We start from the raw sequence: 19,774 nt of genomic DNA, 5'->3' as shown, positions 1-19,774 counted from the left end.
TAAGCTTCTTTTTCAATCATAAGTAACACAAACTGTAACTGACTTAAGCAATAGGGAATTAAGCAAAAGGATGCGGTAACTCAGAGAATGGAAGGAATCCTTAGAGCCCAGGCCTTAGAAAGGCACCTTGGGGGCAGCGACGAAGGAACAGCTGCTAAAGTAAAGTGGAAGTGAAGGTTGCTCAGTCATGTCCGACTCTTTGCGACCCCATGGACAGAGGAATCTGGTTGGCTAAAGTCCGTGGAATTCTCCAGGCAAGAATATTGAAGTGGGTAGCTGTTCTCTCCTCTGGGGAATCTTCCCAACCCATGGATTGAACCCAGGTCTCACACATTGCAGGCAGATGCTTTACCAGCTGAGCTACCAGGGGAGCCCAAGAATACTGGAGCAGGTAGCCTATCCCTTCTCTAGGGGATCTTCCCGACCCAGGAATCAAACGGGGGTCTCCTGTACCGCAGGTGGATTCTTTACCAGCTGAGCTTCCTGGGCCCTTACCTCATTCCCACATCCCTGGAAGTAGCTTGGGTGACTAGTGATGTCTTGGTCAAAGGAAAGCAAAGCACTTCACTGAATAGTTTTTCAGAGACTGCCTATAAAGAAAAATAGAGAAAGTGGAGAAATAGAAGATGAACGGTCAGAAAAAAAAAAAACAACACTTATAAACTATCTAGCACCATGTCCTCATGTGACAGGGAGCTACAATGTAAAACTGAACAAGTGGGCTAATACCCATGTTGTTATGGGATTTAGGGATAGTAAAATACTTAACTGCGTTCCATTAAAGCACTTAAATTAAGTGTGTTGATTTGGCTGTGTGTTTTTAAAGTACTTATTAATATGTGTGACTTTTCATAGCAGCCCTGTGAAGAAGTCAGTATTTTCACTGCTCTTTTTCCAAATCAATAAACTAGGATAATGAAAAATTATGATTTGCTCAGAGAAAGGTAATTACTAGTACAGAAAAGACTTGAGCCCTGAGCCACTGGCGTCTGTTTCTGTCCTTAATCCACATTGTGCGTCTCCTCCAATTTTGCCTTTAGCATAAGAGACGATGGTAGAACTCTGTTTAACATTAATATTTCAGGCCTTTTATGTGCTAATGAGAGAGACTCTATTCATTAGATATGCTTGGGACATGATTTGGCCTGATGAATACAAGTGCTTTATAATGAGTTTCTTAAATTATATTTGTTCAATTTCTGTACTTTTCATCTCTAGTTTCTTTAAAATCTGCACTTAAAATACAGTTCAATTTTCTGTTAGTCTTTAAAAAGAAAATTAACCCCCCCATAACCTTACCAGGTATTACTGTGGTTAACATTTTGATATATAGCCTTTCAGTCTTTTTTCTATACATTTAGATATATGCTTTGAAATATAAGGATGGGTCATACTCTAAATAATTATGTATTTTTGTTACTAAACAAACAGAGCCATTTTTCTGCCATTAGTTTTTTCATATCATTTTTCTAAATATTGATGGCTTGGTCATCATTAAAAATAGAACATTCTCACTGTGAAAAATTCAATTTACAGAAAAAGAGAACAAAGTTCACCTGGTATCTCACCATTGAATTATGAAAAATCTTTAAGAAATTATATACATGTATAATTTTATGTATGTGAGATCATGTTATACATGCTTTTTAAAATTATGTTTTCTTTCACCTACCAGTGTATGTATAGATCTTTTGAAATCAATATATGCAAATAAAACTCCATCATTTTGTTCAGATAATTCCACAAATACTTACTGAACACTAACTTTTAGCTAAAACTGCTTTATACAGAGTAAATAAAATAGGTTTCCTTATTGAATAGGCAGGGTATCCATCTCTTATTTCTTTGTGAATATGATCTGGGGATGTTCTCTTTATAAGCTTACTTGGATTCTCTAAGAGGAACACTAACCAAAATTTGTAAATCAAGATTTACAAAAGGGCATCAGATTCTTAAAGCCATGTTTTTAGGAATATTCTTTGCATTTCTAAGGAAGACTGTCGGCTTAAATTTTGTTGAAGCCAAATTTTATCATTTTAGTCCCTTACTTGGTTTCTGAAAAAAGTTTTGATCTATGTGTCACTGTGAGAGCAATTTACTCCTGCAGATGTGCAATTTGAGAGTTTATTTCAAATAAGAAGCCTTAGTTTGATGATGCTATGAACATACTATCCTCTTTCAAAGAAAATGACTATATTATCAGATGTTCTACAAAATATTTTATATGTATCTTTCTCAGCCTCATATTAACACTGGGAGATAACACTTTTTGCATTAAGGAAGTGAGACTGAGCAGATAAATAATGTGCTCCAAGTTACCTACTAGTAAGGGTTGTAGATCATGACACACTGCAAAACTCTCAGAGAGATGGGAATACCAGACCATCTTACCTGTCTCCTGAGAAACCTGTGTGTGGGTCAAGAAGCAACAGTTAGAACCCTGTACGGAACAACTGATTGGTTCATGGTCAGGAAAGAAGTACACAGGGCTTTCTGCTGTCACCCTGTTGCTTTAATGTGTATGCTGAGCACATCATGAGAAACGCCGGGCTGGACGAGGTATAAGCCAGAATCAAGATAGGCAGGAGAAACATCAACAACCTCAGATATGTGGATGATACCACTCTCATGACAGAAAGTAAGGAGGAACTAAAGAGCCTCTTGAGGGTGAAGGAAGAGAGTGAAAGAGCTGGCTTAAGACTAAACATTAAAAAAAAAACAAAACACTAAGATCATGGCATCCAGCCCTATTACTGCATGGCAAATAGAAGGGGTAAGGTGGAAGCAGTGATAGATTTCCTCTTCTAAGGCTCCAAAATCACTGCGAACGGTGACTGCAACCATGAAATCAGAAGACAATTGCTTCTTGGCAGAAAAGCAATGACAAATCTAGACAGTGTGTTGAAAGGCAGAGACATTACTCTGCCAACAAAGGTCCATATAGTCAAGGCTATGGTCTTCCCAGTGGTCACATACGATTATGAGAGCGGGACCATAAAGAAGGCAGAACACTAAAGAATTTATGCCTTTGAACTGTGGTGCTGGAGAAGACTCCTGAAAGTCCCTTAAGACAGCAAGGAGATCAAACCAGTCAATCTTAAGGGAAATCAACCCTGAATACTCACTGGAAGGACTGATAATGAAGTTGAAACTCCAGTATTTTGGTCATCTGGTGTGAACAGATGACTCAATGGAAAAGTCCCTGATGCTGGGAAAGATCGAGGGCAGAAGGAGAAGAGGGTGTCAGAGGATAAGAAGGCTGGATGGCATCACTGATGCAATGAACATGAACAAACTCCAGGAGATGGTGAGGGACAGGGAGGCCTGGCATGCTGCAGTCCATGGGGTTGCAAAGAGTAGGATACGACTGGGTGACTGAACAACAACAAAAACAAGGGTTGGGACAGTATTTGAACCTAAGGAATGTGTTGCGTTAGACCAAGTCCTAACTGCTCTGCTATGAGTACAAGCCCCTGACTAAAACTAAAAATAGCCAAGAGCTAAAGACTTCTAAAAACAGAGAATTCTGAAAATCAGTGAGAAAAAAACTTCTGAGCAAGAAAATACGTAAGAAGAGCTTCTGTGAGCTCCAAGTTAATAGGTACACACAGACAGAGGAGCAGCTGTGTTCATCACAGAGATCAACCCAGGAATGCCAGGTCTTGTGAAGAATTCCAAAACCATCCATTTGAACATTCTGAATTATTTCCAGAGGTAGGGCAGTAATAATGTTGATGATCGCTAACCTTTAACTGAGCACCTAGCATGTCTGAGATATGTTCTACACGGTTCACCAGTATTGCCTCATCATCTCCTCAACAGCTATCCTAGGAAGTTTACTGATGGAGAGACTGGTCTCACAGAAAAGTGGGGAAGCCGCAAGATGAACCCAGGTGGTCGAATTCCAGAACTTGAGTTCCCAAGCACATGTTGCATCAAGGAAGGAACAGACTTAGTGCCCAGGATGGGTGAGGGGAGGTGCTTCAAAAGGCAAGCTGGGTAGTAAAGAGGCCCATAATACAGTGGGAAGAACAAGAGCTCTGAAGTCAGGAGACCCGTGTTTAAAACCTACATCCTATAAGCTCGCAATTATCTTTAACCTCTCTGAACCCTGCCTGTATAACAGGGGTAATTATACCTGCCCTACCCTCCTCACCAGGTTGTTGTGAAGATCAAATAAGGCTATGTGTGTGAAAGTACATTATAAACCTTAAAGTCCCTTATAAATATTGCCCCTCTATAAACAAATGATTGTACACCATGAGACGAATATAGCATAACGTAAAGAATATAGAAAAGCTTTGTTAAGTCAGTGGGCAGATGACCCCCAAAGTTTGTTTTCAGCTTCAAGCAGAGATCTTGCATGCAAAGCAGGGTTTTAAAAAAACAACAACATTGAAGAGTATCAGTTTGAATGTTGATAAGTGTTTTATAAATAGCTGCATAATTAGCATGTACTTACTGCAAAAAGTATACATAATATTTTATTCCCTGTTGTAGGCTGTAATGAATCTGCTGCCTCTACATCCTAGGAGGTTTTCACTTACTTTCCCCATGATAATTTTAATACGTGGAACCATTATTAGCTGAATTAAGAATAAGTAAATGAGCAGTAAAAAAAAAAAAAATACAGAAAAATTACAGGTGCCTGTGGTGAGTAAGATAATAACTAGGTAAAAATATATGAAATAATTATAGTGTTTGAACAGCAGAGCCGGCATGAGGAAAATGACTCAATGGAATATTAAACCTGCTGTTGGCGGGGTAGAAAGGCTCTGTGGCCTTCACCTCTTCTGAGTCCCAGTCCAAATACCCCATTGAAAACAGATCCAGTTTGTCCTCATTCATGATTTTGTGATGTCAAAGGAGTTGGTCTGATTCAATGAAGATTCCGTCATTCTAAAAGCCTGTGGTCCTGTAGACTAAGTACCCAATAACTGAAATATTCTATTTAAAAAATATACCAGAAGTTGGCATTTGTTGTAGACTTAACCTGGTGACATTGAATATGAAGTCATTTAGAATATATCTATGATTTATATTTAATATCTCAACAAAATGGAATTAAAGGTAATTTAGATAGTTTTAAAGAGCTTCCCATTAAAGATCTTCCCTTGTGGCTCAGCTGGTAAAGAATCTGCCTCCTGTGCAGGATACCTGGGTTCAATTCCTGGGTCGGGAAGATCCCCTGGAGGAGAAAAAAGCTACCCACTCCAGTATTCTGGCCTGGAGAATTCCATGAACTGTATAGTCCATGGGGTCACAAAGAGTCAGACATGACTGAGTGATTTTCACTTGGGCTTCCCTCATTGCTCAGTTGGTAAAGAATTTTCCTCCAATGCAAGAGACCTTGGTTCAATTCCTGGGTCTGGAAGATCCGCTGGAGAAGGGTATAGACTACCTAGCCTTTGTAGCTCAACTGGTAAAGAATCCACCTGCAATGTGGGAGACCTGGGTTCATTCCCTGGGTTGGGAAGATCCCCTGGAGAAGGGAAAGGCTACCCACTCCAGTATTCTGGCCTGGAGAATTCTGTGGACTGTATAGTCCATGGGGTCACAAAGAATCAGACACAACTGAGCAACTTTCACTTTAAAGAGCTGTGGATTGGGGTGGGGAGGGGGGAGAAATATAAAGAAAATACTATTATATGTAGCACTCCAAACAGTGTCATTGAATAGTTTAAGGTAAACATTCCAGGCTATTTATGTTTCATGTGCCCAGTCCTTTATTAGGAAGTGCAGATTCACAATGAGTTTAAGACATGGTTCCTGCCCTTAAGGATTCCGTTTTTTGTATTTGTTTTCATTTTTTTCTTTTTGAAGTATAGTTAATTTAGATATTGTTTTAGTTTCAAGTGTAGAGCAAAGTGATTCCTAAATATATATATATAGGCTTCCCTGGTAGTTCAGCTGGTAATGAATCTACCTGCAGTGCAAAAGACTGCTGCTCAATTCCTGGGTCAGGAAGATCCGCTGGAGAAGGGACAGGCTGCCCACTCCAGTATTCTGGGCTTCCCTGGTGGCTCAGATGATAAAGAATCTGTCTGCAGTGTGGGAGACCCGGGTTTGATCCCTGGGTCAGGAAGGTCCCCTGGAGAAGGAATGGCAACCCACTCCAGTATTCTTGCCTGGAGAATTCCATGGACAGAGGAGCCTGGTGAACTACAGTCCATGGGGTCACAAAGAGTTGGACACGACTCAGCAACCAAAACACACACTATACACACACAGATATGAATCCCAAACTCCTAATTTATCTCTTCCCATTCCTCTATCCCCTTTGGTAACCATAAGATTGTTTGCTATGTCTGTGAGTCTATTTCAATTTTATATGTAAATCATTTGTATCTGTTTTTTTTTTTTTTAGATTCCAAATGTAAGTGATATATTTGTCTTTCTCTGTCTGACTTACTTCACTTAATATAATAATCTGTAGGTCCATCCATATTGCTGAAGGATTCTGATTTAATGCTCTTGGATGTGAAAGGTCTCATTATCATAATGAGAAACCTCAAGTTAGGATCTGAATCATCAGTAATTTTAACACTGCTTTCTAAAGCAACAGGCATTGGACAAGAGAAGTGGTTAAAACTATGGCAGAGAGGGTCTAGTTCAGACCCTACGGATCCTGCCTTCCTGGCTCTCAGATCGCGAAGGCTTGCAACCATTAAATCTTGACCTTCTATATGTGCTTTGTCTTCTTTGAGGGCTTTGGGGGATAGGTTCTATATCTCAGATGGATTTTTCCATTGTCCAACAAAATGCTAAGTCACCTAATTCTGCTGCATAATGTATGTTTGGATAAAGAAATAATATTATACACACAATAACAGAGAGAAGTCAACAGCGTACTAGGAAGGGAGGTAAGAGAACTGAGTTCTAGTTCTAAGAATTCCATTGATAAGTTTCAGAAAAATCACTTCACCTCATTCTACATGTTTCTTTGCCTCTAAAATGGTGGAGTTGAAGGAGACAAAAATCAGAGGACTTTTACAACTCAGATTCTATGATTCTGTGAATCATCTGAAATCACCTTAGTATATGAGTGATGCATTTGGCCACTTTGACTATTCTGGCCTTTTCTTAATTGTGTTGAAAGTAACAATTCAGGGAATAATTCAAGAATCTCTTACAGACTTTAATCTAGCACTTTATGAGGTACAAGAATCAGATACCAGAACCATATTATCTTTCTGTGACTCTTTTCCCCATGAATTCGAGTAGCTATATTGCTTCTTACCAGAACCCAGCTGTCATGATATTATGAGTCATGACCTTATTCTTATTCTATACATGTATTTCTTGATAATAAATCATTAGATTATCATGTATTTTATATTCTTTACTAATCTACTCTTGAAATAGACATTAGCTAAGTATGTATTTTCAATAGTGTCCTTCATATGTTAAAAATGTGTGTGGTATGCATTAATAATCCTTTTAAACTGTTATTTGTGCTGGAGAAGACTCAGATTTTTATTTCACATTGGACTTTCTCCATCAAATGGTTAACACATTATTACTCCAGCTTTAGCCACAAAAAGTAATGGTTTGTGCAGCCTTTCTAATGTATGTGAATTAATGAACATTCTATATTTGAAATGTTACTCTTGTTAGGGTGCATTTTTGACATCATATTGAGACAAGGGGCCTGGTGAGATGTTCTTTATTCTTTGATTACTATCTGAAGAGAATACAATTTTTCTCTCTCCACTTGTTTTTTGTAGGAGTTAAATAAAATCTAAAAATCACATAAATCTTCTAGACATCTCGATAGATTGTTAGGGGGATAAACAGGAGCCCCAGTGCCTCACCTGTAACCATCTGATCCATTACTTGTAAAGTCCTGTCTGTGTCCCCTGAGAATCTGGTTCAGCAGACTGTTGAAGAATAGAATGATATGTTGTCTGTGGAGGGGCTGAATTCTTGAGCACATACCTGGACTCAGGTATAAAAGTGCTATTAACTCCCATTCCATCTTAGTAAATAAATACCTGAAAGAGGAAAGGTAAGACTTTGTGAAACAAATAAGTGCTTCCTTTTGTTTATTTCCAGAGGCAACATATGTAACTTTCACAAGAAAAAAGGGAAAGCCCCTTCCTGATCCCACTGAATTCAGTCAATTCTAGCTCCAGGAGGCTATGGAGTGTACGTGAACAGTGGCAGGCAGTCAGCCCTTGGTTTCAGGATTGGACCGGCTGAGTCATCTCTAGAATGCTAGGAACTTCAACAAAAAATTAAGAAAGGAAGAGAGAAGGAAAAGAGAGAGAGAGAGAAGGAGAAATCTCTCCTATTAGGATTTTTGCTTCCTAGATGCAGCTACTCATAATAATTTCATGAACCCGAGCACCAGTGTGTAGTCACTATAGCCGCTGTTTGGGCCATGGGAGTGGCGATAATGGAAAGAGCCCTGTCTGGATTTGTAAGCCCTGCCATTTACTCACTGAACAATCTTGAGCAGAAGTCCTCCCTGACCCTCAGTCTCCTCATCTGTAAATACTTACCTTTCAGGTTAGTGGAGAGCATTACATGATCATGTAAGCACAATAAACATATTTCTTATAAAGTATAATGCTCTACACACATTTGAAGTATTAAACATGTTAATCCTTCCAGTTGTGTCTTCTATCTTTTACCATAGACAAAAGACAGATTTCCCCAGCAAGAGAGAAGACAAGAAGAATCTTTACCTGACCCCCAGAGACAATGACAATTTAGTCATTCTACACTAAATCCCTCTAGGTTAGCCACAAGTGTGCAGCTGATGTTTCTGGATCCAATAAACAAGTGTTCATGTTGCTTCCTTGAGTCCAAGTCAAGGTAACCTGGAAAGTTAGAATTACATCATCTTGCTGTCATATTGATATTTCAAACATTTCAGCCTCATACAAGTAGAAAAAAGTGTCTCTCTCTCTTACTGACTTGTAGATGAACGAACACATGGTTTTCAATCAGCCAAGAATTACCCGTTTGGTACCCACCACGTGCCTGGCTATACTGCAAAGTACTCTAAAAAGTCTTAAAATGTAATGGCCAGCATTACAATTCTTAGGAAAGAAAAACTGAGTTATGTGTGCCTACAAGCAAGAGATCAAAGGGTTAATCAGAAAAGAAATAATTTTCACATAAAGTGATCTTTCTTCCCTGTTTTATTGTAAGCTCAAAGAGAATTGTAGCAATACAGGTTGAGCAATTTTCTTTTTTTATGAATCCCGTGCTCAATTTATGAAAGCCATTTTGCAACCCATTTACATGCAGTAAACCTTTGCTTTAAGATTCTGTCATTTACCTTGATCATTATTTATAGTCCCTTTAGAAAAGGCCCTTGACTGATTTAGCTCCCAAGTATAGCACTGCCACAGGACAATTTTCTACGGTGTCTTTTAAGTCATGGTCGTAAGCTAGGACATGCTCGGTCTTGTAGCCAGGTATGAGGCACGGGGATATTGTGTAATGGGGACTAAACTAGTTGGAATTAGGAGTCTTGGATTTAAAACTCACAATGTAATCTTGGTCATTTACACTCCTTTACTGTCCATTTGCTAACTTGTAGAAAAAGAACAGTGTCTTTCATCACAAGACTATAAAGTAGGGCTTAACTGAGGTACTGTGTGCGCAAGTGTCAGTTATAAAGAGGAAATTGTTTTATGAATGAGTTGTCTATAATATGAACTACTCTAAATCACTGAAAAGGGAATAGTATGTCTAATCTAAAATCTTTCCTGATCACATGTTCTGTTCTCCCTACTATAATCCACAGACGAATGTAAACTGAGAGCAGGGACCTTCACCAGACACATAGACACTCTATCAAGTATCTGTTGTATTAATGGATAAAATTCCTATGTAAGTATCAGTGTGCTAGGCGTGGTTCAGAATATAAGAAGAATAATGTATTAACCTAGCCTCAAAGAGTTTATAGTTAGGATGACTAGCCATTAATGCACAAAAAGCCAATGTGAATTAAATTATAGTTCTGAACAAGAGAAGAAAGGATGCATGAAAAGTGCGTCTGAGTCCCTCACCGGAAGACGGATACAGCAGGAAGGCTTCCTCATCTCAACCTTCAGTGAATTTATGTCTTCAGCTTCACTTCCTTCCCGTGTACGTTTTGTATCAGTCATAGTTCCAGAAGGACCAGATACCCACTTGTAAGGGTTTAACTGAAGTGCATATATTGAGGGATTATAGAGATGTGTCCAGAATTGTGGGAGCCAAAGAGAGTTGGTTAGGCCCAACAGCAGGAATCATTACCACCCATAGAGGTGAAAGCAGTGCAAAGGGCAGGCACGGAATATGATGAGAGCCAAAGCTAGGTGCAACAAGAATCCTTATCAACACACAAGTCCAGGTAGAGCCATGCAAGTCTAATTCTTTGGGCTACAATCAAGGCAAAGTCTGCTGGGTTTGTATGCATTTGGTCCAGAACTTTTATGCAGGTGGGGGTTTTCTTAAGGGCCTAAGGAAGAAATTCTATCAGTCCAAAAGGCCTTCCTGGAGCTGGGATCTGTCATTCTACCTTCGCTCTTAGCACAGTGAAATGGCTAAATATTCTTCCTTGACTCCTTGGCACTTACCATGCGCAGCCTTCACAAGGTACAGAACAAGAGAAAATGGATTATGCCCTCAACAATAAGAGGCGAGTCATCCGCCTGGTTTTGCAGTGGGCTGCCATGTATGGAGACGTCCTACAAGAGGATGACGTGGCGATGGCTTTCCTGGAGGTACGTGGGGGTCATCCCTTCCAAGAGTGTGTCTTTGTCCTACAATACAGGGACCACCCACAAGCATGGCAGCTTTTCTGGAGGGAGTGTAAGTGCAAATTCTAGGCTTTGCTAACATGTTCATTCATCAGAAAGGTACTACCAGAAAAGTAAAGAAAAGCATCATCCATTATCCTGCCAATCCAATTCAATAACTGGTAATAGCATTCTGGTGTATTTTCATTTAGTTGCTTTCTTTGTTATATTTTCTGTAGTTATAATCAACATAGTGAGTGAAGTTGCTCAGTCATGTCTGACTCTTTGCGACCGCATGGACTGAAACCTACCAGGCTCTTCTGTCTATGGGATTTTCCAGGCAAGGATACTGGAGTGGGTTGCCATTTCCCTCTCCAGGAGATCTTCCCAACCCAGGGACTGAACCCAGGTCTCCCTCATTGTAGGCAGATGCTTTACCATCTGAGCCACCAGGGAAGTCCATAATCAGCATAGTACCCATCATTTCACAGGATGCCTTTTCCACTTTATGTAAGGATTTTTCTATGCCAGTAGAGTCTTTCTAATAAAATTTTCTAATGACCTTTGAGTAGCTATGCCACAGGTATATTCATTTCTTCCCATATTGTTGAATATATCATTTCCATTTTTACCTTCCTTGAAGAGCAGCGTAATGAACACTTTTGTACACATAGGTCTATTTTTGGTTCTATTCCTAGAAGTGGGATTACTAGATCAAATGGTGATGTTTTTGAGTACAGTGGAGAAGATAACTTTATTAAAGAATTCTTAGGCCCATGAAGTGGTTCTGAAGGGCCATGACTTACTTTGCAAACACTGATTTAAGCTGTTAAGGCTTCCCATGGCTCCAGCCCACGTTACAACAGTGACCTGAGCATTTAATCCTCAGTGACTCACTCTGCCCTCCGAAACTGAGATGAGGACCTTATTTCTGTGCAGGCGAAAGGCAACATGACTTCTGTTTCAAACTTTATCAGTCTGTTTGTTTAAGAATTGAGTTATCCAAAAGAAACATCCCCACTCACTCCTTTTTAGTCACATCATTTGGCAGGCAGAGAAATGAGGCTGGGAGGAAAGGTGGATGATGAGAGTCCCTCAAGACTACAGAATGAAAGATTTTGAAGATGTAGAAGAATAATAGTCACTTGGGTCATTGGGTTGTGGCTTCTACCCATTGCTTCGAGTAAAGGACTATTTTGCAGATGAGTCAGAATGATGGTGATGCTGCTGCTGCCACGGCTCTCAGCTTCTGCTGGGGAGCCCACTGCCCCTGTACAAAGCCGGGCACGGCTAGTGATGCCCTGTGGGTGGAACCATCCCAGGACATCAGTGAAGAGTCCTGAGTTAGTGACATAAACTCTGCAAAACTTCAGTGCAGTGCTGAAAACCATGGCTGTACTTTTACCACCAACAGTTAACCACGACTAGTAGTAAATATCAAACAAACAACAAATAGTAAAATAATATTCAAAATAAATATTAAAATTCCCCTGAAAAAAATATGGAGGTGAAAGCAGCGCTCTTAAAGGAAAGACTGTAAAATAACCCATTCCAGAACACTGCGTTGCTTTGCCTTCTGTATAAATATCATATAAACACTTCATTTGCGATTTAAATTTTTTAAATTTGTTTATTGTGGTAGAACATAGCAATCATAAAACTTGCTATTTTAATCATTCTTAAGTGTACAATTCAGTAGCATTAATTATACTCACAATGGAACACAAGCATCACTACCATCAGTTTCCAAAATTTTTTTCTCACTTGCCATGTTGAATTTAGACATGCTGTAACATTTTTTTATTTGTCCCTAGTCCATGAAACCATGGTCTGGAGATGCTAGTGAGGCAGATGACATAGGGACATGTCTTTGTTGCTCTTTGCAGAATTATGTACCTTTTGCAGTTCTTGTTAAAAGCCTGTGACCTTTGCCAATTACAGGAGTTTTATGTATCTGTATCAGATGATGCCCGGATGCTTGCCGCCCTCAAGGAGCAACTGCCTGAGCTGGAGAAGATTGTCAAGCAAATGTAAGGAAGGGCTTGGCTTTGGGGTGAGCTTTCACCAAGTAAGTGCCTGCTGCCTCTCAATCACATCATCATCCAAAAAGTCCTTTGTCCCCACAAAGGGCGAAAGCTGATTTGAGTGGTGTGGGCCTCAGGTGAGGGGGTGCAGTCAGGCCACAGGAACAAAAGGGCGGAGATTCTGCTCAGTTGCCTTCTGCACCAGGCAGCTGCCCAGAGAAAGCCTGGGGAGCCAGAGATCCTACTTGGACGTCTGACTCAATAAACCTGGGTCCCTTTGGTTCAAGGCAAGGAACCCAACACCACAGTGGTCAGTGGCACTTAAGGAAAGTTTGAAGAGAATTATTTATGTGGGAAATTCACTTTCTGCTGCCAGAGCTGTTAATGATGAATACTTATGTCCTCTAAGCGGAAACATGGGTTTGCACATGCTGTCCTTTGAGCCACTGATTAAATACTGGCTACTAGATAGACTTTGAGAGTGAGCAATCCTGGCTTTTAGCCTCAGTTAGACCAGGGATCTGCCTGGGACAAGAGCTGATCTCTTAGCTGTCCCCTCTGTGCATTGGCCTCTTGGTATTAAAATAAGGAGGCTCATATTGCCTCCTGAAAGGATCTGCGATTTCATTTCTAACACAAGATTAAAGTTATATACAAGTGAAGCAATTTAATAGTACCAACAGTGTTAAATAATGTGCTTTCTCTGTTTCTCGTAGTTCAGAAGATGCAAAGGCTCCACAAAAGAAGGTCAGTGGCAATAGATCAGGATTCTCTAATTGTGCCCTCTAGACTGACAGTTCTCCAGAAATATAACATCGCAATATGTGACAGTGATGTCTTGTAAATACAAAATGTGTTTTCTTTATTTCCTGACTCTGCTTCTCAGGCATGTGTCCTCTGAGTTGCAGATATTCATCTGTCATCCTCCCCTTACGGCAGCTACTATTGTTGTTATTTTTACAGCACAAAGTTCTTTTGCAACAGTTCAACACAGGCGATGAGAGAGCCCAGAAGCGCCAGCCTATCCGTGGCTCTGATGAAGGTGAGATTTCTTTTCTAGTGTGTGTAGATTATTTAAAGTTGGAATGAAATCTTCCCTCTGGGCATCACCCCTTGTGCCCACAGAATAGCTTTTCTTGGCTCTCTGTGCACTCCAGATGGTTTGCTTGGAGGTGCCCTTTGGCATTCCAGTTATTTTTGTCCTTGAACGTGGGACCTGGAGCCAAGGTGCTTGTTCACACTTCTCTGATTCTGCCTCTACCCCACTGCCACCTTTCCTTGAGGGAGAGAGAGATGATCTCAGGGGCCAGTTGTCAAGGTGGCTGGAAGGTGGTTGGTGTTTTGCAGATGCCTCTCAGAGGTGGAGCACCAGAGTCACCTGCTCAACTGCCAAGCAGGGCTCCCGCCCAGGAAGAGTACCCCCCGCCCTGAGCACTACCTCATTAGCACCCATCGGGGAGGCCCAGATGCGGCTGCTATTGTTTTCTTGGTTAAGATTTCTTTGAAGAGTCACAGCCAAAATAAAATGATCGTGATGAAATCTCCATCTTCAGCCACAGACGAATGTTGTAATTTTGGGGTGCCCCAAACTCAAGAATTACAGGAGATGGAATTACTTCCAGGACTTGTTCGGAGCTGAATGTGTGGATACCACATGCAGATCTACTGAACTGAACACCACCCAAGCCATGTGGCCAGGCCTCAGGGTACACACACCAGTGGACAAGTGAGCAGGAATCAGCAAATAAATGTTCATGACCCCAGGCAGAAGCACTCCTGTTTGCAAGAGTGTTAATGCTGACTCCCCACCACTGAACCAGGCAGTGGGAATCTAGTGATCTGCCTACCACACAACACTCCTGTGTTGTGGAAAAGAAACACTCACAGACAAGGGCAGACCCCGAAAACTTACCTAAACATACCTCTCATTCTTTTCCCATGACCTGTGTGTGGGTTTTTCACAACTACCTGTTGTGATTTTTGTAACTGGGATTGGCAGTCATGGACTGTTCTTAGACCAATGCTAAGGCAAGTTTTAGAAGAGGACAAGTGTAGGCATCCACGAGCACAAATAAATACAAGTCATAAGAATGGCAAAGTGATGCAAATTTTGGAGGATGCATCCAAACATTTTGCACAGCTTATGGTTTTGTTTAAGAACTCCCGAGACCAATTTATCTTATTGTTGCTATCTTCTCAATAGTTCTGTTTAAAGTCTATTGCATGGACCACACCTACACAACCATCCGGGTACCAGTGGCTGCCTCGGTGAAGGAAGTCCTCAGTGCAGTTGCCGACAAACTGGGGTCCGGGGAAGGCCTGATCATCGTCAAGATGAGTTCCGGGGGAGGTAAGAGTCTTCTGTAGAGGGGAATATGCCATCAAACAGAACCCTGGCTGGAAGTTAGTGGGGCCCTTTCAAGCTGATCCAAAGGGGCAAGTGGGTGCTGTGTGTGTGCCCACAAGTAACAGAAATGAAGGTGGTTAGAAGCAGGCTGGGCTAGTGTCTTAATATCCCCTATCCAGTAGGTGCCCACTCTGAAGCAGAAAGAGATGAAGAGGCAGCTAGAATGAGGTCTCTGGTGTGGATGTCAGCCTGGAGTTTTCCTATAAACCCTAAACAGAAAAGCTTAATGCTATAATAACCTATAATAGGAAAGAATTGAAAAAATATACGTGTGTGTGTGTATAAATACATATATATGTATAACTTAATTACTTTGCTATATACCTGAAATAACACAATGTGCTTAGTTGTTCATTCGTGTCTGACTCTTTGAAACCTCATGGACTGTAGCCCACCAGGCTCCTCTGTCCATGGGATTTCCCAGATAAAAGTACTGGAGTGAGTTGCCATTCCCTTCTCCAGGGGATCTTCCCGGCCCAGGGATCGAACCCTAGTCTCCTGCATTGCAGGTGGATTCTTTACTATCTGAGCTACCAAGGAAGCCCCAAAATAACACAACACTATAAATCAAATATACTTCAATTAAGAAAAAAAAAAAAAGAAGTTTAAGGCCTTGGAGCTCTGAGACATGTGGGCTCTAAGAGGACACTGGCTTTTCTGGCTAAAGGCTATAGGTTTTCATGAGTCTGAAGTTAGAGGTGGTCACAGGCTGGTTCTTTTTGACTGATGACGTCTCCCTCCTTTCCCAGTAGAAAGGGCAGGAACTCAGCTCACTGACAAAGTGAGGAGTCTTCCCCCACAGGATTACTTGACTACTGCCTGCTTTCATCGATGATGTATTGATTGGCCACTCGGTGTGGCTGTGACAGGAGGGGAGGTGTATGCAGAGCCTGTGCCTCCAAGTGGCTCAGAGGCTGGTGAGGAGGGAGACAAGAAATAGTCACCATCCAGGTGACCAGAGCTTTGGAAGCGTCTGCACGGGTTGCAGCGAGAGGCTGCGGGACGGAGCCCTGAGGCTCGCTTATCCAGCAATGATTTGATACTCATTGGAGGATGCTTCAGGATCCGAGGGAGGCCATTTCTGCCGCATTTAAAGACAAATTATTCCACTGAGGCAGAATTTTTAAATATATCTTGGATTCCCAAACTATCCCCCTCCATTTCTGTCCCTGGTGCACATGACCCAGGACGTCTGTCCGTCCACCATGAGCCCTCTGGCACACTCTCGCCATAGTTCTCCCAGGTGCCTCCTTCACTGCCTTCAGGTTTTCCTGTCATTGTCGCCTGGAGGCCCCCCTCCTTCCTTTCTGATTCTCCCTTATCCATCCTTCCCAGCCTCCCTCCCTGTTCTATTGTCGTCTCCTCCTCACTGCTTACCCTCTGATGCATTGTCACTGTCTGCATCCCTCGCTATGATGTAAGCTCTTTGGGGACTATTTTTTTTGTATCATTCCCTTCTGTATCCTCAGTGTCCAGAGCAGTGTCCAGCATATAGTAAATGCTAAACAAATATCTTTCGCATGAACTATTTTAAATATAAGAGACTTCATCTAATAATGCAGTTGCCCTCCAAATTAGGGAATGAGTGAAAAAATAGTGATAAATTTTATATCAAAAGTCATGTGGGACTCAGAAAACCCCTAAGTTTTCTAAAAGTGATACTGTCATCTCCAAAAGGCTGGGCATTAATTACCATCTAGAAGCATAACTTGTTTTTTAAATGGCAGGTGCGGTTTTTGTATGCAGAACTGGGTAAATTGACCCTCAGGTATTTCCATCCCTGTTTTAGGGTCATTTCTGATGGCATCCTGAGTGTTGTGTGCCTGCGTGATTGCTGTGTCTTTTTTATTCAGTGGATCCCTTCAGTACAGTATTTTGTGCAGTCACTCTGCATGTTCCAGTAATTCACCAAGCTGGCAATTTGTTGGTGTGATTAGGGCAGTACAGCAAATCTCAGATGCATTTAATAGGCAATCTCATGCTTTTTATGTTCACAGAAAAGGTGGTGCTCAAACCTAATGATGTTTCCGTATTTACAACGCTCACCATTAATGGACGTCTGTTTGCTTGCCCGCGAGAGCAATTCGATTCACTGGTAGGTGTGGATGGCCGCCTTGGAGCAGCGTCTGCAATCAGAAAAACTTGTCTGGAGCTTAATTTTGCAGTCACATTGAACTCAGTTGCTAAAAAAATTCTTGAATGCTACTTGTCTTTTTCTTTTCTCCGGTCTATTAGGTAAGCCTCAGGTGTTCATTTGAGACGCTCTGAGCTTTAGATTTTCCTTTGTGGAAATTCACCAAGTTGCACTATGATTGGGGCATAATTCAGCTTTCAGAACTCTTTATAGTAATTCACCTCCTTGAAATGTCCCTGATTTAAATACTGATATTAAAAAACATGAACACTTAGAGACCAGGATAGAAATAATTTTTTTAAGGCCAGACATTGCGATTTATCCTGCTCCTTAGGGGGATGTAGAAATGCATTATGACAGAGCCACTCTATGGTCCAGGGAAAATGCTGTTCTCTGAAAGGGCTCTCTCCATCTTCTGCAGGAAATATCAGAGGCCAGCTGTCTTCCCTAAGTCTCCAAAACACTGTTCACGGCCCCACACAGGTCTCTGAGTAAAGGCTTAATCAACCATGTTAACAAGTGACTGGCCCTCTCTCCTTTATGCTCTGGTGGGGTTCATTTCTGTTTCTCCTTCAATAGTTAGGCATCGAAATGAATCGCTATTAGAGTATCTTCGAGAGCCTGTGGGGCCAGTTCAGAGGACTAGTTTTTCCCATCTGTTAGACAGACAGGGCTTCTTTACTAAGAAAAGTGTGTTGCATTTTGTTGTTGCTGTTTAGTTGCCAAGTCATGTCTGACTCTTGTGACCCTATGGACCTGCCAGGATCCTCTGTCCATGGGATTTCCCAGGCAAGGATATTGGAGTGGGTTGCCATTTCTTTCTCTGGGGGGTCTTCCCAACCCAGGGGTTGAACCTGCAACTCCTGCACTGGCAGATGGATTCTGAGACACCAAGGAAGCTGGATTGCATTTTAGTGGGGATAATTTAACTACATGAGTGAAGCACGAATACGTTCAGTTTAATCAGATCAGATGTTGTAGGTAAATCAGGATTCCCCTTCTTGGATTTTCTAGAGCTTGCTTAGCCTCATTGTGATTCTGACCTTCTGACCTGGGGAGAGCTAGTTTGTGCAGCCGCACAGGTTAAGCAGATTTTGTGATTTCTTGAATTCACCTGGAGAGGAACTTTGCAAAGGGGGCATGAGTTCTCCTGACCTCCCTCACCCACCAGCATTGTATGATGTGAGTCTGGTCACTGCCCTTTTCATGGCTTTTTCCTTATCTACATCTACTGCTTTCTGAAAATAAATACTTCCCAGTTTTGAGAGATTGGGGAGAGAAATGGCATGAATGAGTCAGACTACCCTCTCCTGGCAGCAAAAACCCAGTTTAGTTGCCGACCTGCTGAAGGTGTTCTGTGATGCCTTTGCCACTCGGGGCTTGGGCCTCTCTTGCCAGCTGGTTCTTGGCCTCAGTGTCTGATGACATGGTGTATAGATGCAGAATGTGGACCATCTCCAGCTCTCTGTGGGGAAGATACTAACTTTTTAAGCCTCTGTTTATTTGCACACAACCCTGCAGCCTTACAAGTTCTCAGTCCTTCCTAGTCTTCCATTTTTAAGCCATTCGTAATTGCGAGGAGCTTACCTTACGGCAAGTATCTGGACGTGAACATGCTTAACTTCTTCCCTCTTGGTGCTCTGCCATTCACTGGCCTGCCAGTTATGCCATCATTTCTAAGGAGTGGTCACAAAACTGTAGGCATGCTCTTTTTCCAACTTTCTAAAGATTTGAGGACAGTCCCTCCAGGAAGAGTCAGACACAGAATGACTCTGCAGTACAGAATGTTGGCCAGACCTTTGATCCATCAACACATACTTATATGAAGTGCCGGCATCTGCGTGACACTGAACCAGTGTCCCAGAGCCTCTGTCCTTACAATAATCATGGTCAAATTGGGAGATGAAACTAACACAAACAGCCTGGAACAGAACAAACCGTAGTGCTGAAGTGCTGTCTAGAATTAGCAGTGTCAGCAGTTTGTCCTAGTCACTTAAGGGCTCAGATTCTAGAGCTTTACTTTCTTGACATTTTAAGCATAAATGTTAGTACAGAGCAACTTGCAATAAAGCCCCATTGTACTGTAATTTGCTTCTAGTTTTACCCATTCACTAGCTTCTTAGGTTTTTCTTTGGGGCCTATATATCATTCCAGGCATTGTGGATGATTCTGGCTCTAGCATGGTCTTGAAAATCGACCCATCATGGTCCTTGCACCTCAGGGAGCTCATGGTGTAGTGTGGGACACGAGTGTGGTGGCATCCAGTGTGCCAAATGCTGTTGCAGAGCTGGGTACAGAGTGTGTGAGCCCAAGGAAAGAGGACACTGGGTGACAGCTTGCTTTAGCCATCTCTTTGTCACTGACAATCAGCACATCCTTTTAATGTCTTAGTTTCCTCGTCAGGACAATGGGAGCATAAGAGTGCTATTCTCCTAATCACCCCATCCAAGCTTAACAGATGAATCAGCTC

General features: G+C 41.7%; 1 protein-coding gene across 6 annotated transcripts in view; it reads left to right on the top strand.

Moving 5' to 3' along the window:
- RAPGEF4 (Rap guanine nucleotide exchange factor 4) overlaps positions 1-19,774 on the top strand; it is a 316,724-nt gene that overhangs the window by 268,213 nt on the left and 28,737 nt on the right. For all 6 annotated transcript variants that reach the window (XM_070476011.1, XM_070476009.1, XM_020896336.2 and 3 more), the window contains 6 exons: positions 10,574-10,724; positions 12,681-12,769; positions 13,480-13,510; positions 13,727-13,805; positions 14,967-15,113; positions 17,168-17,265. In XM_070476011.1, coding sequence (XP_070332112.1) covers positions 10,574-10,724; positions 12,681-12,769; positions 13,480-13,510; positions 13,727-13,805; positions 14,967-15,113; positions 17,168-17,265 — 595 coding nt within the window. The remainder of the gene's footprint in view (positions 1-10,573; positions 10,725-12,680; positions 12,770-13,479; positions 13,511-13,726; positions 13,806-14,966; positions 15,114-17,167; positions 17,266-19,774) is intronic.

This window comes from Odocoileus virginianus, chromosome 13, assembly GCF_023699985.2.
Source record: "Odocoileus virginianus isolate 20LAN1187 ecotype Illinois chromosome 13, Ovbor_1.2, whole genome shotgun sequence".
NCBI lineage: Eukaryota > Metazoa > Chordata > Mammalia > Artiodactyla > Cervidae > Odocoileus > Odocoileus virginianus.
This window is presented reverse-complemented; position numbering and strand designations above follow the sequence as displayed.